Source organism: Pelecanus crispus, chromosome 21 (genome assembly GCF_030463565.1).
Source record: "Pelecanus crispus isolate bPelCri1 chromosome 21, bPelCri1.pri, whole genome shotgun sequence".
Classification (NCBI taxonomy): Eukaryota; Metazoa; Chordata; class Aves; order Pelecaniformes; family Pelecanidae; genus Pelecanus; species Pelecanus crispus.
The window spans coordinates 2,429,539-2,455,671 of record NC_134663.1 but is presented as its reverse complement, the minus strand read 5'-3'; the positions used below and the strand labels follow the sequence as shown (position 1 = coordinate 2,455,671).

Here is a 26,133-nt window from a genome sequence, read left to right as displayed (position 1 = left end):
CAAGGACAAAATACCACTTCCTCCAAATCTCCAAAATCCTTGCAACCATTTATCAATTTGAAAAGCTACCGTGACCCTTCCGTCCACGTGCGTACGATGGACTGAATCCTTGGGAAGCGGCTCAGCCCAGCTCCACCACCCCGGCGGGACAGCGATGAATTGCAGCCCATGGTCTTCCACTGAACTAAGGAACACTGATCCGGAGAGCACGGTTTACAATTTTGGAAAAAAAGTTACCCTTTTTTTTTTTTTTTTTTAAAAAGTTCTACATCACCACGCATTAATTCTTCGAGAAGCTCAGGAATGGGGTTTCCCTACAGCCAGCTTTCTTCACACCTCCAAGAAACACTAATTCCCTGCGACTGTTTGGGACTCGGGAGCAATAACCATGGCTCCTTTTGTGCCACGCTCGCCATGACAAAACACCCTTGTTTGTGCACAGTGCGTGATCCGTGCCAGCCTTCTTGCAGATTACAGTTAGTTAACCCCCTCGGAGCCAGAGGAAACACACGACCTCCGGGACTCAAACAAAACAACTCCAAAAAGCCAACCACACCAACCGAATAGCCCGTCTGCCGCCCAGGAGATACGGCACACGAGGTCACTGTCAAATGCCCCATTAATGACACCGCGGTCACCAAAGCAGTTTTTCCTGGGGGGGGGGAATTAAAAAAATCACACACATGGAAAAGCTAGTCCAAATTATCCAGGAGCGTGAATCCGGCAACTCAACAGGGAATGAAAGCACATTCTATCCACGTTAGATTAAGCCAAGCACCCCACACCAGGTTTTAAATGTATTTTTAATATCTTGTCTCTTATAGTGCAGTGTCAGCTGTCCCCAGTGTCCCTGTCCAGACAACGCTCAAGTTAAAGTTCACTCGACACTTCTTCCTCACGGGATCCCCAGATATGCAGCTCCAGAGGGGGCTGTGGGATGGAGAGTATTTTGGGGCACAGCACCAAACCCTATGAGGGCAACTCAGAGGGAAAGCTGATGTCCAAACTTGGGAGTTTTCATCTGTTATTTCAAGTTTGTGAATGGTCATTTTATTTTTTAATTTAATGTGCTCAATTACCCAAAAACCCCATTCATGATAAGCTATAATCCAAGCAACTGAATTTCTCCGATGAAAAACCTTTATGCGTAATTTTTAGGATTATCTCACCAATACATTTCTTTCCTCCTCTTGTGCCCTAACTGATCATCTGTCACACAGACAGGCAGAGCAGTTGAGCTGCCCTGATACTGCATTCCAGGTTTGCAACGTGAAGTTTTCAGCACATTTTAGCATTGCCACGATGAAGGCAGCGGAGTTCCCCTCCTCTCCGCCGACGGGGTAGAAATCAGGCTAGCCTTACTCCAGCACCCAGCTTTGAAAGTCAGAGATGTTTGGGCATAGGGGTAGCAAGTAGGTGGGGATGATTTCACTAGGCGACACCTCGACTTTCAACTGAGATAAAAAAATTACCGTAGAGCAAAATGATTATTGCAGGGGAAGAGCTCTGCATATTCTAGATAAGGACCGAAGCATGAGACAGCAGAGTATGCAACACAGGGAGACACCCGCATCCCGCTAGTGCCGCACGCGTGGGCTGCGTTATGGGACGGAAAGGTATGCGGCCGGTGAGCCGAGAAGAAAAATAACACTAAAGGCACAATTACAACTAAGCAAAACTTGCGTTCCTCGCTCCTCTGAGAACGAACAGCTCCAAAAACTCTTTGTGAAAAGAAGCAACCGGTCCCCTGCGCCTAGGGAAGGCAAGGAGGCGTCGATGAAGGCTCAGGGTAGCAGGGAGCCGATGGGGACTCGGCAGCCGTGGGGCAGCAGTTGGGGTGGCATTTTAGGAGAACTGCCAAGTCACGGGATGCAGCCCCAAGTGCCAAACACCTCCTGCCCCGCCAGCTCCCAGCCTTCCGAATCGCTCTTATCTGCTCCTCGCACGACGGCACTGAAATCCCAGGATTTTTCTACAGTTGCGCATACCGTATTCTATTAACGCGTACTAGTACGCCCAGAGTACTTTCTGCAATAACAACAAAAAAACCCAAACCCCACATGGTCCAATTTCTCTCCTACATCGCACTACGAAGGCTAAATGACAACCTGAAACACTGGTCATCTCCCAGCTAGGAGTATGCCTTAAATGCATACTGAAATGCCACAACTGCCTCTGAATTTTTCACATAACCGCCCCTCGACTCCAAGCTCAGCACAGACGACGATCACTTCACTTTTCCTCCTATGTGCACACACATTTTTTTCCCCTCCGAAGCCAAGACCCAAACAACGCCTATGCTTTTCCCTCCAATAAAGCATGGCAACTAATGCCTATTAACAGAAAACTGCATGCTATCTCAGTGTTCTTCTAAACCCAGCTTCCAGGCACGACATCTCATTATGACAATGCCTACAAGCCTTAGACAATTTTTTTTTTTTGCTAACAGAAGTTGAGTAAGTTGATGTCCCTAGGAAAAAAAAAAAAAACAAACTAGAACAATATCATATTTTTGCTCCATCTCCCCAAAGTGAAGCTCAGCCTGTCCTGGTTTCAGCTGGGATAGAGTTAATTTTCTCCCTAGTAGCAGGCACAGTGCTGTGTTTTGGATTTAGTAGGAGAAGAATGCTGATAACACGCTGATGGTTTAGTTGTTGCTCAGCGCTGCTTATGCCACTCAAGGACTTTTCAGCTTCCCATGCTCTGCCAGGGGCACAAGAAGCTGGGAGGGGGCACAGCCAGAAGAGTTGATCCCAACTGCCCCAAGGGCCATTCCATACCATATGGCGTCATGGGCAGTATGGAAACTGGGGGGGTTGGCCGGGGAGCAGCGATCGCTGCTCGGGAACTGGCTGGGCATCGGTCGGCGGGTGGTGAGCAATTGCATTGGGCATCACTTGTTTTGCATATTATTATTACTATTATATTGTTATTATTATCATTACTATTTTACTTCATTCCAATTATTAACCTGTTCTTATCTCAGCCCAGGAGTGTTTCTCACTCTCACTCCTCCGATTCTCTCCCCCATGCCACCGGGGCAGGGGCAGCGAGCGATGGCTGCGTGGTGCTGAGCTGCTGCCTGGGGCTGAGCCACGACACAGCCCCACACGGCAAAGCACCGGAGGATGAAGCAACACACGCTACGACTGACTCCAACGCCACTGTTTTGTTTGCAGTAGAAATGTTTTTCAACAAGGGAAAGTATATTTATCAGAAACCAGCAAACTTGGCAAATGATTAGCAAAGCTTCCGCTCCCCTTCCCTCCCACAGACAAGCTCCAAGGGAAGTTTTGCTGCAGACCAACACCCTACAGAGAGCTGGGGGGCTGCTTTCCACCGGAGCCCTGCACGGAGCGAAGCTCTCCCCACCGCGGGCTGCACAGTCCTGAGCAGGAATCGCCAATCCATCAGCCTCGTATGAACTCTGCATCTTGCAATTGCTTATTTTAACACTATCAAACACTGGGAAGAAATGAGTTTTCCCCCGTATACGGCACGCCCTTTGCACAATCTTGATCTCAGATGTTTGTCCACCGAGAGCAGCTGTGAAGCTCAAAATACGGAATAAAACCCCCAACCTATCAATCTCATTTATACTACAAGCTACAAATAAAACTCGTCACTGTTCAGCGTTTTCCCCATGGTGAAGATAAACAATGTGTGATCATCTTTAAAATGATAAATACTACAAGGAAAGTAACAGCTACCTAAAAGGAGTCCCCGGGGGATGGCTGTGGAATTGATCCTATATTACACGGTTGCTTAAGCAACGCTCTTTACATCCAAGGGCTGCAATAAGCTCTAGGCAGGTTTAGTTCAATAGAGTTTGACTTCGCCACGCTGACAGTTCCCATTTCAGAAAATTGAGGAAACGCACACTGTGCTCAGCGTACTCAAGATGGCAGAGCCAGAAAGTAAGCAGGAGTGCACACAGCCAGCCCCGCTCGCTCGGGGGGAGCGGGCAAGCAATAACCCCACAGATTCAGACGTCTAAAATGGAGCACTTTGGCTTAACAAGATCAATCCAAACTTTGCTGCTGCCTGGTGGTTCTTATCCTGAAGGATGTGCGTTGCTGTAAATCCTCCAGGCACACATTGTTTCTAAGACATTCCTTCCTCCTGCCTTATGGCTACTGACTCCCCGAGCCAGAGATCCTGCAACGTGTTTAATACAGTTATTTTCGTCCCAAGCACATTCATCCATTTTAATATCCCTCAACCGATTCCCCCATATGTTATAATCAAAGTCAGACTTCGCAGGCGCCGGGCAACTGCAGGGCAGGCAATGAGATGTTTATGTCCTCGCTCGCTACGAGCACGCAGCAGGCCCCAGAAGAAGAGTTACCTGCGTACCTCAGACTGTGGCATCGCGGGGGTGGGAAGACACCATCATCTGGTTTGCCTTTCGCTTGAACATTTTACATCTAAGGAATATCGATTTCTACACTTGTCAGCAAACACGCACGCCCCAGCACACGTGGTGCTAAAGCCAGGAATGCGAGACGCAGCGCACGCTTCTCTAACGCAGCACCTGAAACCTTGCGTCCGGTCCTGCGCTGGCACCGGCCATCAGAGCTGCGCAGCGTGTGCCAGCTTCTGCTCTTCGAAGCTGTAGGCATGAGCTGGCTTTCCTCCATCGCTCGCCGACTTTACAGCAAAACAGGGAGGAAGAAGATGCAGCATGCAGTCAGGGCTCCGAAACACCACGTCCTAGCAAACGCAACCGCGCAATGAAGATGCATCGCAGCAGTCGAAGGGCCCTGGTGTTTTTAGTGACTAAGGCTCAGAGAACGCCTCAGGTCATTTGATGAATGTCAGGTATTTCAACCAAAAATAAAAAAGCTTTTAAGCTGAACGATGCAACTATTAACTGACAAGGACCAGGATGATGCACTTCGTAAGTACTCATAGCTGTAAAAATCAAGGTCTCATGGCTCATCACCCTCATTTGTTAAGAGAATCTGAACAACGAATTGCCCATTTCCATTTACCCTACTAATAACAGAGAAAGCAAAACTACCTTCACCCTTCCAGCACATCTCAAAATTATTTATTGCAGTAGTATTTTCAGGCATCTCCCTGCATCTCTCGGGGAATCAATAAAGAGCTCTCATTTCTTTCTCTAAGATGAATGGTCGTCCAGCCCAGACGGAACAGGGCTGCCTTCAGGATTCAGCCCTGCCATTTTACTGCGCAACGCTTTAGAGCGACTCCACAGATCACCCCACAGAAACACTTGGAATTAACAGTAACAATTCCCAGAACTTAGTCCTGGCAACATATAACCTCGTATGTTACACAGGGCAGTTTCTATCCCAAAGACCTCAAAGAGGAGGAACACGATACCCTTAGCAGGTGGTGAAACCGTTGAGAAACTCTTCAATATTCTAGTTGGGTGCAAATAAATACTAGTGCATAATTTTATCAAGGCTTAGCTCTATAAGGACAGCCATTTGGTTAGCTCCCTGCTAAGAGATGAGAGAAAAGACAAGATAATGTTTGGCTTTCTAACACAGGGCATGTCTTAAGTGAACAGTCCTGAAGCTAATTATACCTCGGAGGCCAGTGGCAGTGAGAACAGATTGAGGGCTAAAATCTCCGAAAGAAACCTCTACATTTCTGCATCGTCAGGACTTCCAGATGGCTAGCAGAATCCACGTGCACATACCAACAGCCACGAAATAAATTAAAAAGAGGTTTGACAATGCATCAGATTTATTTTTTTCTTAAACAATGAAACAGATGCAGTGAAAATGGGAATCATCCCTACTTTCGGTGCTGGCCAGCTGGAAGTGTTTATTTCACCTTGACCGTGTTCTGGGTTTGCATTTCTTTCATGCAGCACCAAGTCTGATACAATGCACAACTTGAACTGCTAATGGAAAAACGGTCACATATCTATTATCTTCTCTGAACACTACCTGTAATTGTGCAGCGTTGCTCACCTGAATGCCTAATTCAGTTAAAAGAGGAGGTTTGTTATAGGACAAAAGGGAAAAGTAAAACAACAACAGATACGGTGGCCCAAGGCACCCAGCTTCTGGAGTCGACAGGGATTAGACCATCAACGGAGGAAGAAGTAGGCAGGCTGGGAAGATGCACGCAGCTGTAAACTACAGCAGCTATTTCTTGTATGGGAAGTCTGCCAGCCATGCTTGAGGAAAGGTGGAGTTGAAAAAAATCCACGTGTCTTATTAAAAAAAAAAAAAAAAATCTTTAAAAGCTAGCTAATTTCCGGAACAATAAATCGCGTCCCGTTTGAAGAAGCTGCCTCTATACCATGACAGATTTCTACTAAACTTAAGGCAACCATTCCCGAGTTCAATCCCCGCTCATGCTGTTGAAGTAGTAATGAGAGATCCCTGGCGATGCAATACCTAGGAACGGATGAATTACTGAATTCTACCCCAAGAGAGGCCTCTCTCCCGGCGGGAGGACGCAGCAGGGCCCTAGGCAAGGGCAGCAGCACAATCGGCCTGGTAGCTGCAGCAGGCAGGTGCTCCTCCACCTCTGAGGATACAAAAGGAGAGGCTGGAGCAGCACCAACACCTTTGCTACAACAATGGGAGAATGAGTCACTCCTGTTTCTCTTTACCTTTTTATTTATACGCCACAGCGAATATACTGCTTCAGCAATCACATGCTTCTAACCTTTCTTTTTCAGAACTGAACATTCCTGGTGCGTCTGAGGGCTTTTCATGTGGCAAAGGTTGGCCGTTTCCTAACAAGCAGCGACCAGGAAATTAGGAAGCAGCAAGCACAACACACACACACGGGACCAGCACAGTGGTGGATACATGGAGATGGGAAATCTGCAATCATCTGGATGAGCCAAACCTCTCACAATCTCTTCTATTTGTTGGTAACAACTACAGAACTTTTTATAAAGAGAAAGGAGTCCTGCCACGCAAATCAGCATTCCCCATTTCAGTAGTGTGGGCACGCAGTCCGGGTAGTTACCAAGGTCGCTGCGTTTCCCGCAGTAGACATAAATGTTTTTCATATTACTAGGATTAACAGTACAACCCGGATACCTCTAGGTGTGAATATGGTTCTAGAGAACAAACAGAATCAGGCTTTGGGTATTTAGTCTGAAAGACACCCTAGACGGTTATTTTGGAAGGAGATAGCCTATGCTTTGTGTTACAAAACTAGAAAATTGGGCAACAGGCAGCAGAGTTCTTTGCCTGTGCAGGTCTGTAAGGTACAGAATCGAAGCACTGCCACTGCATGATGCGAGTAGGAGCTGGAGCTATGTATGGAACAACGCTCTTCTCTAACTGGTACTGGTGTAAGCATTGTGGGGGGGTTATTTTTGATTTGTTTAGATAGCAGGATAACCCCTGCGGGGTGCCGCTTTGGAGCGCCACACAAAAACCAGTAACATACCTTTTAGTCTTCTGATAGTTTCAGCTGAGTAATATTTTTTTCTTTGAACTCTAGGAAGAACAGCTCATTTACAAAATGATCTGAACGAACTGAAAATTGCTTCTGAGGTCACAGAGCCCCCTCCTTGCTTTGCATTTGGTTAAGAAGGAGGAAAAAAAATATAGTCTTCGGCATTGCCTCATCCCTCCACATTCAGGACACAGAACAGAAGGTAAGGAGTCTCACAGCAGATACCAGAGCTTAGGGAGAAAAACTAAGGCAACTGCAATACTGGGCAAGCTAGCTGCAGTGAAGCAAGCTGGCTTTCGGATTTCTGGGTCTCACCTTCTCTAACAGAGCTAACAGACAGCTTTCAGGGCGCTAGCTTCGCAGAACAAGCCACATTCAGGTGCAATAGTCAATACTACGCATCAAGGCACTGCGAGCAGTAAGTGTTTTACCCAAATGGGAATAGACTACCAAAAAAACCCCAACAACTCAAAACCAAGCCCCACGCACCGGCAGGTCTGCACCAGGCGTACGGCATGTGAATTCGTTTGAGACACAAAGCTGTGCTCCAAGACGGTGGTTCAGGGGAAAACAGAAGCCTTCCAAGTACCCTGAAAACTCCAGAGGCACCTCTGATAGTAGAGAATACTAAAGCTACTACAGGACTGCTCAAACTCACCATCCACAAACAGCAACATAATCCAAACACTGCAAATCACCTTCAACTTACTGGTTAAACTGGTGTCAGCTACAGACATTATCAAGTGCTAGAACAACAGATTTAGTATTTTCCAGTACAATGTCCTTGGACTGTAACTCCTGTAATCGCCGTGGTCACAAACACTCTGAACTGGTGATACAAGGGCACAGAGCCTTCAAATGGGAATTCAACCAAAACACTGAGATGATGCAGCAATAACACCTCTGTCCAATGGGAATACAGTAAAGAGAGAATAATTAAGTCAGAATGATGGGCTGTGGAATAAGCCATGTAAAAGGTGCGTTCAAGAACCCTACGTTACACAGAAAGTGCCACTGCAGGACAGACACAAAACCTTTGCAGAGCTGGAGTTGTGAGTCCACAGGGTATACGGATGCAGAGCTCATTTTACTGGCAATAGATAAAAAGGATGGAAGGGCTTAAAGATGATCCTGAAGTGGAGGTATTTAGCAGAAAAATGGTGGCTATTACTTTTATAAACTCATCTTACAACACGAGAAAACACATAGTCTGCTGATAATCCTGCTACAAGATAAAGTGACTGAATGATACAATTCTTAGCTAAGAAAAATCTTTCTAAAGATCTTAACTAATCGGTGACCAGATTTATTGGACGCTGGGTAGACGGACAGGAGGAAGGCTTGCATGAGCTGCAGAAAATAGCACGTCAGCTGGGACAGGAATTCTGACCCTTTCCTTGCAATAGCAGGAATCCTCACTGCTGAGAGCACAAAAGGCAAAAGGTGTTAAAACGTTCAGATTTCCCCACTCTTGTGGATCTGACTCCTCAGCCCCATCAGACTCAGTTCAAGTGACATAGCTGGGGATCGCGCTCTCCCTCCCAACATATTCTCCCATCTCGAGACGTGACTCCGAAGCTACAAACAAACCCGGACGAGAGCAGGTTAAAGCCTGTTCTCCACTGCCGAGTTCCAAGGCCAGAGCCCGCTTCAGCTATAAACAGAGATACGGTGTTAATGAGCAGCACAGAAACATCCACGAAATGCTTCACAACCTTTGTGCCTTATACATCATTTTAATATCCCTACAACGACGTTATTTTAAATCCTACAGTTGGAAGACAAAAGACAATTATTAGCGCCAGACAGTCCAGGCCCTTCAGATTTCTCTACAGCTGCCCGATGGCTGTAAGGGTGTCAAAATAACCAAGTGACCTTGCACTTGCGTGCCACGAGCAGAAGGAAAACAGCAACAGTGATGCTGCTGATCAGTCAACATGATCGGAGACAAGCAGGGTGCTGTGCCAACCAGGCGTGGAACAAAAACAATACAAATTAAATAAGAAACAGAAAAGAAAGCAATTGCTACTGACCCTACCTTCAATTCCTGCTGACTGGCTATACTGATATATACACATGATAGGTTTTCCTTCTGACCTGCCAAAGTGGGAAAGAAATCTTTACTGTATCCCCATTCCCATTTGGAAAAAAAGAAAAAAAAAAAACCAACCCTCCTTTTACAGAATTCATCCAGTAACCAGAAGTTCCCCATTGCAAGAAATCAAATTAAGATACTATTCAAACTAGCAAAGTACTCAGCTGAAACAGGCAGGTAAGGACACAATTTGCCTGGCTGATTCTTGCAAATACCTTCTTGTTTGATTTTCTTGTTCTTGCGTTATTAATAAATTATACAAGAATACTGAACAATATGTTAAAAGGAGAACTGTAAACTTTAATTTAAAAAGTTCAGCTGGAAACCCACAATTACACTTTAAACTACCAAAATGCTGCGAGCAGAAAGAAGCGCTCTTACGCTATATACACAGTTTGAATGATCTCAAACAAGGGAAAAGGGGAGAAAGCACTCTGTTAGAAGATGAAACGTGGTTTTTCTCTTCTACTGCTAAAACATAACTTTTTTTGCTCTCAAGCTGGCTGCTGATTTACATGCAAGGCTCGTACCAGGTATGTCCTGGTAAGCCAGACAGCCCGGCGAGCACACAGCGTAATGTTTAACCAGCGCTCCTGCTCCAGGTACTGCAGCGCGATACACAACCTGGCACGGTGCTCTCCTCTGCCCTGTGTCCACCTGCAGCTTGGCCAAAATTGCAGGAGAGGCAGCCAGACCAGCTATAAACAACAGGAGAAAACATTGCACAGTGCGATCACTGGCCAGTTGCACCCTAAAATAGTTTAAATTCTCAAGGAGCTGCTAAAAAAACCCCTTCTTGTTCACAGCACTCAACTGTGGCATGTTATTTTTCTGAAGTGCAGCGCATTTTTCAGCCTGGAGAACTACTTCTGATTTCCAGAGCAGGGCAACAGGCAAGGGGAAAAAGAAGGATCAGACTATCAAAGCACATTTATACTGGAGATCTTAAATCACCCAGTATTCAAAGTATGCCACCAGTAAGATGTCAAGCACCAGAGCGTAAAGCTGACGTTTTATCCTGACCACACCAGGGCAACGAGCTTCCCACTGGCAAACCATTACTGGAGTTAGCAGGGATCACAAATAAACTTCACATTTTGTCCTTAATGAGAAGCAAAAGCAAAAATGTCAAGCTTCTGCTGAGGTATTTTCTGGGTGGTTTAGCAACTATCCTCCAACAGTACCTTTTATTAGTTTGTTAGAGCTAACACATACTCAAAATAACCAACAAGAACACTACCATCATCAACAACTGCATGCATGAGACCACACCAACCATCAAATCAGTGAGTGACAGATCCTCACGGTCTGGTCCAGCTTTGAAGGTGTAAGAAGCATTTAATCAAAACTCTTTCCTCTAAGAAGGTCCAAGTCCTGTATTTCCTACACAATCAAGATCAGGGAGAACCCAAAGCAAGCCAGAAAGGTCCTACTGCCCGCTAACTGCGCCTCCTACACTTCCAGAAGTTGTACCAAGCAGGCTTGACTGGAGAACTGAAAAAATTTTTCAGGTGGTCTTTTCCAAGACTGCAAACCTGCTCTCGAGAAAGCGCCAGCTGTGCCAAAGCTAGATGAGCAAAGAAATAACAAAACCCTTCTTGCAAATCAAAGCCGAAGATGCGCAGAGAGCTTCACAGGGGCCAGGGGGTACCAGCGTTGCTGTCACACAAAAGGCCAAAGATGCACCAGCACAACTACATTGGGGAAAAGGAGAGTAACCTCAGACACAGGTAACACTGGTTAGTCTCACAAAAAAAACCCAAACAAACTAGATTCTTGCAACTAAGCCACACGACTGTATCACTGGAAAAGCATCGCAAACTATTCATAAATGCCTTCTTGAAACCACAGCTTAGAAGCAAGATGACAAAAATTGCATTTTTGCTGGCAATTTTAAGTCGTAAAAATGTAACTTCTTGAACTTTGCTTTAGTAGGCCTGAGCCCTATAGACTCATAAAACACCACTGCACTGCCCAAAACCAAGGGCAACGAGACGTTATTAACAGTAATAAAGTTCTTGAGCTACAGAGCATTCAGTGTTCTCTTAAAATGATTAAAATGAACAAATACTCCTTAATTGTGTTAGCGTTGGCTACCTGAGGGAACATAGCTCGGTCGCTAAAATGGGGAGAGGAGAGCAGCCGCCTGACAGCACGCTCCCAGCCCCGACCTGGCCACTCCGCTCCTCTCTGCCCTTCTTTCACTCTCAGAGCAGGCACCCAGCTCATGCCCAACCAAGCTTTTGCCTTCCCCTTTGGGATACAGAAGTTTTGAGATCATCAGGTGAACTATTACAGATGGGTTTGTAATCTAAACACAGAGTAGCTCCAGCTCACTGAGTTCAGTGACAAAGTCTCCCACAGCCTTCAGTGAGGCCACGACTTTCACGCCGGTTTCTCTCAGCAGGCTGCTAATGAGTGTGAAAACCCACAACGAAGCCACCACGTCCTCCTTTCCCACCTGGGCTGCTTCAAAACACCATCATCCGGAGGAGAGGCACAGTGGGCTGCGTATGCTGCCAGCACCTACGTGTTGGACACCTTACCTGCTACCCAAGGGACCTCCAAAGCACGCTCCAGATGTCAGCTGGGAGACAAGGGATAAACTGCTGGCAGTGGAGTCCCCAGAGCTGAAAAGGAGCGTCCACTTTTTTTTTTTACATCAAAGTTTGGCTGCAGAGATCCTGAGATACTGAACTGCAACTCTATACCTTCACATTTCAGCCAAAATCAAACCTGGAACACCTTCCGCAACCTTGGTGCTGAGCATCCAAACAGCGCAGTTTAGAAAAAGCGCATAACTTAAAAAAAAGAAAAAGCCTAATTTGCAAAAGAAGTGCTGCCAGCTCTATTTTTAGTCGAACCAGCGTTTCCCCCTCCCCAGGTCCAGAGCACTCCCTGGGGCTATTCTGAGATAAACCCAAGTCCTTAATTAGAGCTTTCAGCGAGTCCAATGACACACGGAAGGTAAAAGCTTGAACTAAAACAAACGAAAAAGTATTCTAAGCAATCTGTAGTTGGGCAGCAGGCTACATCGTGACTCTTTTACCAAGCAAGTGCAAGGTTACCAAGATATCAAATGGGAAACACACATCTCAGTCTCCAGGGTTTCCTCTAGAGCAAGCTGAATGTTATAGATTTCTAGAGCCAAATTAGATTTTGTGTTTGAGCCAAAACAACGTCCTTTAGAACACAGAAACACACAAGAAAAAAAAAAATTTGGGTCCTATTAGGGATTGAGGAGGAATTGCCCTAGGAAACAGTCTCAAAAAAACAAGTCATGTCCCCCTCAGTACAGGAGTACGGCACAAAGGAACCTCCAACACCAGCGAGAAAATCCCCGCGTCCTTCCTCGCACTCACACGGTACGAGCCATTTCTGTGAATTACCAACACGTGGTGGACGTGACACAAGAATGCCTACCCAAACACACCTTTATGATTTCCCCCCACCCCACTGAGCTTCCTCCACAGCTATTTTGAGATGAAAGAAGTCACTTCTGTCTGCAGCCCACCCGGTGCATCTGGAGGCCCCAGCAGAACTCCTCAACCTGCACAAACACACAGCTGCTCCAAACACAGAAGTTTTCCAGCCTGGAACAAAGCACTGTCAGCTCATTTAACAGTTAAAAAGATGGAAAACTCAGTGCCAATCTCTGGGATTTGAAAACGCCAGTCCTGAACCTAAAATCAGATAGTGTAGAAGCAAAAAAAGGGATGCAATTTCCTTTTTAAATGCCAAATTTCTTATCCTGCTATTACGAGTAGCCACCTCAGCACCTGCCTTGTTACCTCTCACTGGCCCAAATTTCTTTCATTTCAACTTGGAGTCAAGCTGCTGAGAACAGGCAATAATAAACATAGAAGGGACAACAATTCTTAATCAGTGCAATGTTTTTTTTTTTTTTAAATTCAAGACAAATGAAACATTTGATACAGAGAGTCACAGAATTTATCATCATCATCCTACAACAAACGTTCTCCCACAGGAATATTCACACGTGGTAGGTGCATCCCATTTTTAGGACAGCAGCATGGGAAACATCTAAGGGGTCTGGAAAGCGGAAGAAAAACAAAGATGACATAAATCTGTTTCTAAGAGGGGGAAAAACAAAGGGAAGGGGACTCATATTTGCCCACAAAGCTAACTGTAATGACAGGCTCACTGCTTTTGTCTCTCTCTACCGTGAGCAAGCTTACTTGATGCTTACAGGACTTGGAACAGACACAAATATTAATTCAAAACAAGGTCGTATGAGCTTTTTTGAGAAGTGGAAAAGTTGGTGTACAGCAATTTGCTTCAAGACCATAGGACTTCTTTTCAGCCGCACAAAAATCATCTGATTCTCTCTGCTCCTGTATCAGTATCACTGCATCCTTTGTTTCCAGACACTGAACAGTCCCCCCTTGAAGAGCTGCTCAACAGGAAAGCACCACAGCCAGCTTTGACTACACAATTCCCACCGACAAAACTGGTGGGCTCACTCACAATTTGCATAACATCTATTTTTTAAAAGACAAGAACATGATATTCTCTTTCGTTATGGCCTTTGAAGTTTGTCTTTATTCTTACTGTTGCTCCATATTGTAAAGTAAGAAACTGCAGCACAGATGCAGTCTATAGAAAATGTTTTTGTGCTTCCTCACATATTAGCACACCAGGTACAACTCCAGAAAGCTCCCCACTGTGAACGTGTAACACCCAAACCAAAGCTCTTGCGAAGCAGCACCAGCAAGACTTTACTAACCTGCTAAACTCTGCACAGCTTTTGACAGCCAGTATTTATTTGCAAATCCCTGTTCCCATTAAAACAGGACCAACTCCCACAGCATATGCCATAAAACCAACTCTCTCAATTATTCACACTGATAGTCAACATCTCCCCGCGATGCTGGATAACTCAACAAGCGTTCTGTTAAACGAACATGTTTGATAGGGGAGCCTCCACAACCTAGCTCAAACCTTACATCCAAAAGACTGGCATTTCGGGCTACGGAAAGACCTCTCGCCAAAAATTTAATCTATTGACAAAACCCGCTACTTCATCCAGCCACAAAAATCCACAACCAGTTTTGAAGGGAACCTCGTGCTGTCCTTTCTGAAGAAAAGCTCCTCAGAGCTACCGCTTAATGCCTTTACCTGGAGCAGAGAGGAAAAAAGAGAGAATAAAAAGCAGACAAACTCCATCCAGTTACAGCACACAACAATTTTGTTAGCTATATTTGTCCTGGACAGGAACTGCATGAGGCTGCAGGTGCCTTAACCATATTTGCAAATCAGTTTTCCTCCGAGTGGAACATCTTCCAAGCCTCTGACGTTAAACTTTAACTAACCAAGTCGAACACGGCAATTGCAACCCTGTTCTTACGGCTCAAACTCCCATTTGCTCAATGCAATATTTAACAAAGAAAAGCAGGGTACAAAGCAGAGTTTTAAAGCAACAAGAGCAGTTGTTTCACCCATCTTCAGTGTCACACCGCAGGCTCGCCAGCTAAGTTCACAAGGTAGGGCTTGACTCACGGCAAACAAATTCAGAGTTTCTTCAGTAAATTTAGAGCCCGTGAATTGTTTAATAATGCAGTAATTCTTCTCCTCCCCTGAGATTACCCAAGAGACATTCGCCAGCAACCTTGCCAGACAACCTGAGCGCTGCACGGCTCTGTTCTGAGTTAATAAACTGCTCACCCTTGTGGTTCACAAGGGTATCATGTGAAGAACATATTTATTTAAAAGTTGCATAGATAATATGTAACTACCAGTGTCACTGCAGTTCAGCCAGTCTTCTGGACACCATGCAAATCCTGCGCAAGTTCGACTAAAATATTATGCAAAAAAACCTCACCAGTTCCCCAGCGGTACCTATTTTTAATTTTTTCTGTCAGCGACAGCACCGGCTCTTCAGAGGGTTTTCCATCCTACCACGCAAGCCCGACCTGGTTAGAGCCACTGCCACCTTCGATTTGCTGCCGGGCTCCTGTCCACGACAGCAACGCGCTTATCCAAGCAGGGTTTTGTTTTTAATGCCAACCAAAACAAGTTTACCTAAAGGCCGACTCTCCCTCGCAGCTGGAAAATAAAACAAGCGCGGCTGGGAGAAGCGAGGACACAAACCCCAAAGCCGGGGCGAGGGACGGCGGCTGCAGGGGCCAGGCTCCCGCAGAGACGGCGGGCGAGGGGAGGCAGAGACGGGGCTCCAGCAGCGCGGAGGGCCGGAGCGGAGCCGGCCGTTCGTCTCCAAGGCGGGGAGCGGGGACCCGAGTTTGCTTTCCCCGAATCTTTGCTACCGGTGTTGCTAGAAAACTCCACAGTGGCGGCGGGAGGAGGCGAAGGCCGCTCAGCCGGTAAACACCGGCGGCTGCAGCCGCCCTCCCCCGGTGCAGCCGCCCTCCCGGCGGCCCTTCGCCCCGGGGAGGCCGGCCCGGGCCCGGCGCTGACACTTGTCACGGCTGGAGCCGCCCGGGGCTCGCCGGCAAACACCGCCCGGGGAGGGAGGGGGGGGGCCGCGCCGCCGGCCCAGCAAGGCCGCTCGCCCCCGCGCCCACCACGCCGCCGCCCGCAGCCCCCCGCCGCCCGCCCCACGGGCGCAGCGCCGGCGCGGGTAGACGAGAACCCACGGCGTCCCCGCCGCCGCGCCGCGGGGCCTGCGGGCCCGCTGCCACCCCCGCCGCGCCGGGCCGGGCCGGGCCGGGCCGGGCCGGGCCCCACCGGGCCTGGCCTCACCGCGACCGCGCCGGGTCGGGCCTACCCGCGCCCCCGCCCGCAGGCCCGGCCCCGCGGCAGGCAGGCCGGCCGGGCGGGGAGGGGAGGCGCGTCCCGTCCGGCCCCGCGGCGCGGCCCCCCCTCACCTGCACATGATCCGCCATTTTGCTCCATTCATGCTCCGCTCCCTCCGCCTCCGCCGGGCCCGGCACGCGCCCGCCCCCCGCCCGCCCGCGCGCACGCGCGACGGCCCCCCGCCGCCCCCCCGCGCATGCGCAGCCCGCCCGGCCCCGCCTCCGCCGGCGGCGCGCGCCGCGCCACGCCCACGCCCCCCCCCCCCCGCCCAGCCCCGCGGCGCGCCCGCTGCGGCGCGGGTGACGTCACGACGGCAGCGACGCAGCGGAGGGAGGGGCGGGCTTTGTTGACATGGCGCTTAAAGGGGCCGCGCCTCCCGCGGGCCCCCGCGTGGCCCCCTCCCCGCTGCCAGAGCCCCCCGTGCCCCGCACCAGTGCTCCCAGTGCTCCCAGTGCCCGGCAGCCGCATGCCCGGTGCCCTGCAGCTCTGTCCCCGTTCTTTGCACCGGTGCTCCCAGTGCCCAGCACCAGTTATCCCAGTTACCCCAGCCCCGGCACCAGTGCTACTGGTGCTCCCAGTGCCCAGCACCAGTGCTCCCAGTTCCCTGCAACCACGTCACCGCACCCAGTTCCTTGCATCAGTGGCCTCCAGTTACCCCAGCCCAGCACCAGTGCACCCAGTTACCCCAGCCAGGGACAAGGCTCGTGTCCCAGCAGGCCCAGCACCAGTGCTCCCAGTGCTACTGGTGCTCCCAGTGCCCAGCACCAGTGCTCCCAGTTACCCCGGCCCCCTGCATCAGTGCTCCCAGTTACCCCAGTGCCCAGCACCAGTGCCCCAGTGCCCAGCACCAGTGCTCCCAGTTACCCCAGCCCCTGCATCAGTGCTCCCAGTTACCCCAGCCCAGCACCAGTGCCCCAGCAGCCCCTGCACCAGTGCTCCCAGTTACCCCAGCCAGGGACAAGCCTCGTGCCCCAGCAGGCCCAGCACCAGTGCTCCCAGTTACCCCAGCCCCTGCATCAGTGCTCCCAGGGCTTCTGGTGCTCCCAGTGCCCAGCACCAGTGCTCCCAGTTACCCCAGCCCCTGCACCAGTGCTCCCAGTGCTTCTGGTGCTCCCAGTGCCCAGCACCAGTGCTCCCAGATTCCCTGCGGCCACGTCCCTGCACCCAGCAGGCCCTGCACCAGTGCTCCCAGTTACCCCAGCCCAGCACCAGTGCTCCCAGTTACCCCAGCCCCTGCACCAGTGCTCCCAGTTACCCCAGCAGGCCCTGCACCAGTGCTCCCAGTTACCCCAGCCCCTGCATCAGTGCTCCCAGGGCTTCTGGTGCTCCCAGTGCCCAGCACCAGTGCTCCCAGTTACCCCAGCCCCTGCACCAGTGCTCCCAGTGCTTCTGGTGCTCCCAGTGCCCAGCACCAGTGCTCCCAGATTCCCTGCGGCCACGTCCCTGCACCCAGCAGGCCCTGCACCAGTGCTCCCAGTTACCCCAGCCCAGCACCAGTGCTCCCAGTTACCCCAGCCCCTGCACCAGTGCTCCCAGTTACCCCAGCAGGCCCTGCACCAGTGCTCCCAGTTACCCCAGCCCCTGCATCAGTGCTCCCAGGGCTTCTGGTGCTCCCAGTGCCCAGCACCAGTGCTCCCAGTTACCCCAGCCCCTGCACCAGTGCTCCCAGTGCTTCTGGTGCTCCCAGTGCCCAGCACCAGTGCTCCCAGATTCCCTGCAGCCACGTCCCTGCACCCAGCAGGCCCTGCACCAGTGCTCCCAGTTACCCCAGCCCCTGCATCAGTGCTCCCAGGGCTTCTGGTGCTCCCAGTGCCCAGCACCAGTTATCCCAGTTACCCCAGCCCCTGCACCAGTGCTCCCAGTGCTTCTGGTGCTCCCAGTGCCCAGCACCAGTGCTCCCAGATTCCCTGCAGCCACGTCCCTGCACCCAGCAGGCCCTGCACCAGTGCTCCCAGTTACCCCAGCCCCTGCATCAGTGCTCCCAGGGCTTCTGGTGCTCCCAGTGCCCAGCACCAGTGCTCCCAGTTACCCCAGCCCCTGCACCAGTGCTCCCAGTGCTTCTGGTGCTCCCAGTGCCCAGCACCAGTGCTCCCAGATTCCCTGCAGCCACGTCCCTGCACCCAGCAGGCCCTGCACCAGTGCTCCCAGTTACCCCAGCCCCTGCATCAGTGCTCCCAGGGCTTCTGGTGCTCCCAGTGCCCAGCACCAGTTATCCCAGTTACCCCAGCCCCGGCACCAGTGCTTCTGGTGCTCCCAGTGCCCAGCACCAGTGCTCCCAGTTCCCTGCAACCACGTCACCGCACCCAGTTCCTTGCATCAGTGGCCTCCAGTTACCCCAGCCCAGCACCAGTGCTCCCAGTTACCCCAGCAGGCCCTGCACCAGTGCTCCCAGTTACCCCAGCAGGCCCTGCACCAGTGCTCCCAGTTACCCCAGGCCCTGCACCAGTGCTCCCAGTTACCCCAGCAGGCCCTGCACCATTGCTCCCAGTTACCCCAGGCCCTGCACCAGTGCTCCCAGTTACCCCAGCCAGGGACAAGCCTTGTGCCTCCCCCAGCCCAGTGCCGAAGCGGCAGCCGGGGCCGTGTTGCGGTGGCTCAGCCTCGGCGCTGCCGGCCCAGCTCCTGGCGGACACCCAGCCCCGGCACCCTTGGGTGCTCCTTTGCAGCGGGCGAGCCCTGCGCAGGCCGGGGGTCCTCTCCCGGCCTGAGGATGGAGCTCGGGGTGCCCGTGGGTGCCCGGCGCTGCCGGGTCCCCATGCAGCGAGGGCTGCGGAGCTCTGTGGGCACCCATGGCTGCATCCCCGCGCGTGCACCGAGGGCTGCGGTGCTCCGGGTGCCCCCACGGCTGCACCCCGCCGTGCTCCACCAGCCCTGCTCCCCATCCAGCCCCTGCCCTCCCCGTCCCTGTCCCCGTCCCTGTCCCCATCCCATGGGTCTGGGCACCAAACAACGTCCCGGTGCTTCCCAGAGCCTCAAACCTCTTCCTCCCTCCTCTGCATCATGCCGGCGCCTTCCCCAGCTTGCTCCCTCACCCTCTTCCCAGCTGCATCATGGCCAGTTTCGAGGCTGGGAGCTGCACCGCCCTTACTGGGAGCACTGGTTTGGGCTGGGATGGCAGGCAACGCCTGGGAGCAGGCAGATCGGCAGAGCTGGGGGGTCGTTACCCCAATGGGGAAGCCCTCAGAGCCGCCCCTGGACCCATTTCACAGATGAGGAAGCCGAGGCACGGCCGTGGCGGGGCTGCCTGGCGCCAGCTGCCCTTTATGGTAAGCTCACAGGCGCAGGAAGCCAGAGCCCGCGCTGCGTAAGCGTAGGAAACAGAAGAGCCCGACCGCACGTCACATGCTGAGACAGCACGACTCGCCGCGACGGCAGCGCTGCGGTGGGACAGGGCCAAGCCACTGGGACGGGACCCCCCCGGAGCCGCGGGGCAGGGGGGGACGGCGGCGGAGGGGCAGTGCAGGAGGATGCTGGTGGCTGGAGGATGGAGGAGGCGGTGGTGAAGCAGGGCGTGCTCTACCTCCAGCTGCAGCAGACATTTGGGAAGGTGAGGAGATGGCGGGTGGGCTGCTCGGTCCCCGGGGAAGACCTCCGGCAGGGCTCGGCTGGGCTGGACACGGCGTACAGGGGGGTTGCGTCCAAAGGGAATGGGATGCTCCCACCCGTTGGCTCCCCAACCATCCGTCGGCTCTCCACTGGCACGTTGGGCCGGCGCGGATGGGCAGGGGGATGGAAGGTGCTGGGGACACATTGCAAAGAGAACCCCACCCCCCCCACCCGCATCCCCCCATGGCAGAGGCTCTGCAAAGCCGCCCAACGCTGCGGCACGATCGGATGCAACCCCCAGAGCCTCGTTGCTTCAGCGGCTGATGATGGCTGGGGTTTAGCAACAGCTCCCGCCAGCACCGCTCTTGTGCAAGAAGGGGAAGGAGCCGCCACGGCGTCTCCAGCTCCGCGCCCGGGCGTCTCCAGACTTGGTCCCCACAGCCGCCCTCCACAGGGGCTCAAAATGCCATGGGCAAGGTGTGTGCGAGGCAGGGCAGCAGGCAGGGCAGCAGGCAGGGCAGGCAGGGCAGGCAGGGCAGCAGGCAGGGCAGGCAGGGCAGCAGGGCAGGCAGGGCAGCAGGCAGGGCAGCAGGCAGGGCAGCAGGGCAGGCAGGGCAGCAGGGCAGCAGGCAGGGCAGGCAGGGCAGCAGGCAGGGCAGGCAGGGCAGGCAGGGCAGCAGGCAGGGCAGGCAGGGCAGCAGGCAGGGCAGCAGGCAGGGCAGCAGGGCAGGCAGGGCAGGCAGGGCAGCAGGCAGGGCAGCAGGCAGGGCAGCAGGGCAGCAGGGCAGGCAGGGCAGCAGGCAGGGCAGGCGGGGCAGCAGGGCAGGCAGGGTAGCAGGGCAGCAGGCAGGGCAGGCAGGGCAGCAGGGCAGCAGGGCAGCAGGCAGGGCAGCAGGGCAGCAGGCAGGGCAGGCAGGGCAGGCAGGGCAGCAGGCAGGGCAGGCAGGGCAGGCAGGGCAGGCAGGGCAGCAGGCAGGGCAGGCAGGGCAGGCAGGGCAGCAGGGCAGCAGGCAGGGCAGGCAGGGCAGGCAGGGCAGCAGGCAGGGCAGCAGGGCAGCAGGGCAGGCAGGGCAGCAGGGCAGGCAGGGCAGCAGGGCGGCAGGGCAGGCAGGGCAGCAGGGCAGGCAGGGCAGCAGGGCGGCAGGGCAGCAGGGCAGGCAGGGCAGGCAGGGCAGCAGGCAGGGCAGCAGGGCAGCAGGCAGGGCAGCAGGGCAGCAGGCAGGGCAGGCAGGGTAGGCAGGGCAGCAGGGCAGCAGGGCAGCAGGCAGGGCAGCAGGCAGGGCAGCAGGCAGGGCAGGCAGGGCACCAGGCAGGGCAGCAGGCAGGGCAGCAGGCAGGGCAGGCAGAGCAGGCAGGGCACCAGGCAGGGCAGGCAGGGCAGGCAGGGCAGGCAGGGCATCGCCTTCCTGCAGCAAGGCAGCTGCCGCCACGCACGATGCCTGCGACGGCAGAGGATGAGGCAGAGGCCACCCCCGCGGCAGGTCCCAAACACATGCCCCGGCAAAAGGGTGCTGCGTTTCGGCAAAGCCTGCCAGGCCCGGGAGGTCGCCGGTGCAGGGAGCTGCTGTGGAGGATGCTCTGATTTTGGTGCAAGACTTCCTCTCCCGCTGCTTCCCCTCTGCCAGCATTGGAGCCGGTGCTTCCCATGCAGCATGTGCTGTGAATTGCTGCCTCCTCGGAGGCTAGTCGGGAATCGCTTCGAAAATTGGTGGTTTTGGGGAAGACAGAGCAATCGAGGAGCTGAAAGCCCTTTGGCAGCGGGGGGGGGGCCATCAGCACAGCTTTTGGGTGCCACAGGGTGGGGGAGGCGTGGGATGGATCCCGGTGCTGGATGAGGCCAGGATGCTCCCGGTGCCTCTCCCAGATGGGAAAGCCTTGCTGCAGGCTGCTGGCTGTGCTGTGTGTCGGGGATGCTTTTCCCCACATTGCCCAATTTATCTCATGCCCTGTTTTGGCCAGCCCGCCCTGGGCGAGGGTGCGAGACCCTGCCCGGAACCTGGAGGGGTTTGCTCCGATGTCCTGCCCTGGGCTCATGCATGATCCCAAGGAGATGAAAACTCCTGGAAGGGTGAAAGCAGAGCTGGCCAGTGCTGGGTTTTCACTCCTCTCGCTGCTTCTCCCCACGGCAGAAATGGAAGAAGTTCTGGGGTGTTTTGTACCGGGAGAGCTCCTGCTCCACCGCCCGCCTGGAGCTCTTCGAGGGCTCGGCGCCGCCGGCCGCCGAGAAGCTGCGGAAAGGAGAGGGCAGCAAGCGGCTGGTCAAGCTGAGCCACTGCGTGCATGTGGCGGAGGTGAGCGGCGATGCCGGCTGCCCCAAGGAGACGGTCCCCTTCCTGCTGGAGACCACCGACAAGCGGTACCTCCTGGCCGCTGATGGCACAGAGGCGGCCGGCTGGATCCAGAAGCTGTGCGAGCTGGCCTTCCCGGTACGCGCTGGGCAGGGATAAGCGGGGCCATGGGAGACGGCAGGGTGCGTGCGGGGGAATCCCAGGGGCTCGCTGCGATGGGGGAGGTTGGGGGGATGCTGTGCTCTGCCCTCGCTCACCCGCTGCTCTTTCCCTGGCAGAGGAGCAGGGAGGAGCAGGCAGCAGGCAAGGACAGCCAGCAGAGCTCGCTGGGCACTGGCAGCGAGTTCTCCATGGAAGAAAACTCCCTCTACAGCTCCCGGGGCAAAGGTAGGTGCCGGGAGGTGAGGAAGGTGCAGCGGAGCTGGGTTTGCTTGCACAGGAGGCAGCGCGTGTCCCGCAGCGTCTCATCACCGCCCCTTCCCGCGGCACCTCGGCCGCCTTCATGCCACGGAGCAGCCCCCGCTTCGGCTACGTGCAGGCGGTGCGGTGGAAAGTCTCCTCCTGAAATAGCCTCTTCCTGCTCTGCGGTTTAGCAGGGCTGAGTTTCGCTGCGCTATCGGGCTGCTCCTGCGCTGCCGGAGCCCTCGAGCCCTTATCGGCCGGACGCTGCTTCCCCACTGCCCCGGCTGTGGGGAGTCACAAGCCCCACTGCACCTCGCTGGGGGGGAAGATTCAGCTCTGCTCTTGCAGCAAAGGTCTCTGCTCCTTGCACATGTCAAATGCCATCCTCCTCCGTCCCCAGCTGGCTTGGAGCAGGAGTTCGAGGTGACGGTGAGGGCCACCGAGTCCTCTGAGCGCTGCCGGCTCTGGGGCCGGTACATCCTGCGAGCCGGCGAGGAGGTGCTGGAGCTGCAGGATTTCCAGACCTTGGAGATCCTCTACAGCTGGCCCTACCACTTTCTGCGGCGCTTTGGGAGGGATAAGGTAAGTGGGATCCGGGAAGGGTGGGCTGGCGGTGGGCTGTGGCACAGCGACCTGATCCTGTCCCTCCCCAGGCAACCTTCTCCTTTGAGGCCGGCCGGCGCTGCGCATCCGGAGAAGGCAACTTTGAGTTTGAGACCAGGCAAGGCAACGAGATCTTTCAGGCGATCGAGTCGGCCATCAACGTGCACCGGGGCCGAGGGGCCGAGGACCTGCGGCGCAGTGCCCCCGGGGACGATGCCTCCTGGCCGCTCGGCCACGCCAAGAAGCCCAGCTGGGCGCAGGGGCACGAGGAGCCCGGCGGCACCAAATGCCTCTCGCTGGAGCCCACCTGGGAGGGGAAGGTGCCGAAAGCCAAGCCGGCAATGTCCTCCGGCAGCTGCCCCGGCACCGGGGAGCCATTGGGCGCCTTCCTGCCCTCCCGCAGTGCCAGCTGCCCCTACACCGAGCCCGGCAACTCCCTCCGCCCGGGAAACCCCCCGCTGCTGGAGAAGGGCTGGAGGCAGGATGCTCTGGCCAAGGCAGCCGCCGAATCCGACTACGCCGTCCCCTTTGACACCATCGCCAAGACCTTCATGGCTCGCAAGTTCGGCGCCTTGGTCCATCGCCCCGAGGAGGTCCCCGACCCCCTTTACGACAGCATCGGGGAGGTGGGGGGGCAAACGGGCAAGCAGCCCCTGCTGCGCCCCACCGCCCCCAAGCCCGACCACATCTACGACGAGCCCGAGGGTCTGTCCACCCACACTGTCTACGACGAGCCCGAGGAGGTGAAGGGGGAGGCGTGGAGGCTGCAGGCGGCCCCAGAGGAGCCCGCCGGGCACGAGTACCCCTACAACCCGCAGCGGGACGACTACGCGGTGCCCAAGAGACCCGTCCCTCTGCGGCAGCCCTTCCTGCTGCAGGGCAAGGAGTGGCTGGGCGACACCGAGTACGACAACGTGGCCCTCAAGTTTACAAAGAAGAGGAACATGCAGTGAGCGGGGTGGGGAAGGAGAGGAGGAGAGGACAACCCCCCCCAGCACCCTCCCAGCCCGCCAGCCCCCGCCCCCGGCAGAGCTGAGACCCCCCCCAGCTCAGCGCACCCATGGCTGGAGGGGGCGAAGCGCTCCCCTCCGCCCGGGCATCCCTGCGGAGCGGGGCACATCTGGCCAGCTGCGGGGCCGGCAGCCGGGATGCGCCCGCTGGAGGGCACTGTGCGCCCGCCGGCCGGGCAGGGGACGGGCAGGGGACGGGCAGGGGTCCCTCCCGCCGCCCCACCCCGGCCTTCTCAGCACCCCCGACTCGCACCCCGCAGCCTCGGGGGCTCCTGCGGACCAAACCCCAAATCCCCCCAGCTCCTCGCCCAGCCAAACCTTGGGAACTCCAGCTCTGCGTGCCACGGCCCCCCCCTGCACATCCCTAGGGATGCACGTCCCGCACCGCCAGATGCAGCCGGACGATGCACGGCCCTGGGGTGCTCAGCCCATGCTTGTCAGTGATGCACACCCCCAGGGATGCACATCCAACACTGCGAGATGCAGCCGGACAATGCACAGCCCCGGGGTGCTCAGCCCATGCTAGTTGGTGATGCACACCCTCAGGGATGTGCATCCCACACCGCGAGATGCAGCCGGACGATGCACAGCCCTGGGATGCTCAGCCCACGCTAGTTGGTGATGCACATCCCCAGGGACGCAGATCCCACACTGCGAGATGCAGCCGGACGATGCACGGCCCTGGGATGCTTAGCCCACGCTAGTTGGTGATGCACACCCCCAGGGACGCAGATCCCACACCGCGAGATGCCCCTGGATGATGGCACGGCCCTGGGATGCTCAGCCCATGCTTGCTGGTGATGCACACACCCAGGGATGCGCATCCCACACCGAGAGAACCAGCCGGATAATGCATGGCCCCAGGGTGCTCAGCCCACACTTGTCAGTGATGCACACCCCCAAGGATGCGCATTTCGCGCCGTGAGATGCAGCTGGACAATGGATGGCCCCTGGATGCTCAGCCCATGCGTGCTGGTGATGCACACCCCCAGGGATGTAGATCCCACACTGCAAGATGCCCCGGGATGCTCAGCCCACGCTAGTTGGTGATGCACACCCCCAGGGATGCATATCCCACACTGCAAGATGCCCCGGGATGCTCAGCCCATGCTAGTTGGTGATGCACACCCCCAGGGATGCATATCCCACACTGCAAGATGCCCCGGGATGCTCAGCCCACGCTAGTTGGTGATGCACACCCCCAGGGATGCATATCCCACACTGCAAGATGCCCCGGGATGCTCAGCCCACGCTAGTTGGTGATGCACACCCTCAGGGATGCGCATCCCACACTGCAAGATGCCCCGGGATGCTCAGCCCATGCTAGTTGGTGATGCACACCCCCAGGGACACAGATCCCACACTGCGAGATGCAGCTGGATGATGCATGGCCCTGGGATGCTCAGCCCACGCTTGCTGGAGATGCACACACCCAGGGATGCGCATCCCACACCGAGAGAACCAGCCGGACAATGCATGGCCCCAGGGTGCTCAGCCCACACTTGTCAGTGCTGCACACCCTCAGGGATGTGCATCCCACACCGCGAGATGCAGCCGGACGATGCACGGCCCTGGGATGCTCAGCCCACGCTAGTTGGTGATGCACATCCCCAGGGACGCAGATCCCACACTGCGAGATGCAGCCGGACGATGCACGGCCCTGGGATGCTCAGCCCACGCTAGTTGGTGATGCACACCCCCAGGGACGCAGATCCCACACCGCGAGATGCCCCTGGATGATGGCACGGCCCTGGGATGCTCAGCCCATGCTTGCTGGTGATGCACACACCCAGGGATGCGCATCCCACACCGAGAGAACCAGCCGGATAATGCATGGCCCCAGGGTGCTCAGCCCACACTTGTCAGTGATGCACACCCCCAAGGATGCGCATTTCGCGCCGTGAGATGCAGCTGGACAATGGATGGCCCCTGGATGCTCAGCCCATGCGTGCTGGTGATGCACACCCCCAGGGATGTAGATCCCACACTGCAAGATGCCCCGGGATGCTCAGCC

At 55.0% G+C, this 26,133-nt stretch overlaps 2 protein-coding genes across 3 annotated transcripts in view; one reads left to right on the top strand and one right to left on the bottom strand.

Moving 5' to 3' along the window:
• The window catches only part of XPO7 (exportin 7), a 51,522-nt gene extending 35,118 nt beyond the window's left edge, over positions 1 to 16,404 (bottom strand). For both annotated transcript variants that reach the window (XM_075723997.1, XM_075723998.1), the window contains exon 1: positions 16,342 to 16,404. In XM_075723997.1, coding sequence (XP_075580112.1) covers positions 16,342 to 16,359 — 18 coding nt within the window. In that variant the 5' untranslated portion in view covers positions 16,360 to 16,404. The remainder of the gene's footprint in view (positions 1 to 16,341) is intronic.
• Positions 16,405 to 19,754: 3,350 nt separating this feature from the next.
• Positions 19,755 to 24,062, top strand: DOK2 (docking protein 2). The gene is made up of 5 exons (XM_075724128.1): positions 19,755 to 19,817; positions 21,946 to 22,242; positions 22,383 to 22,491; positions 22,907 to 23,088; positions 23,160 to 24,062. The coding sequence occupies exons 1-5, from the start codon at positions 19,755 to 19,757 to the stop codon at positions 24,060 to 24,062; spliced, it is 1,554 nt and encodes a 517-aa protein (XP_075580243.1).
• The last annotated feature ends 2,071 nt before the right edge of the window (positions 24,063 to 26,133 follow it).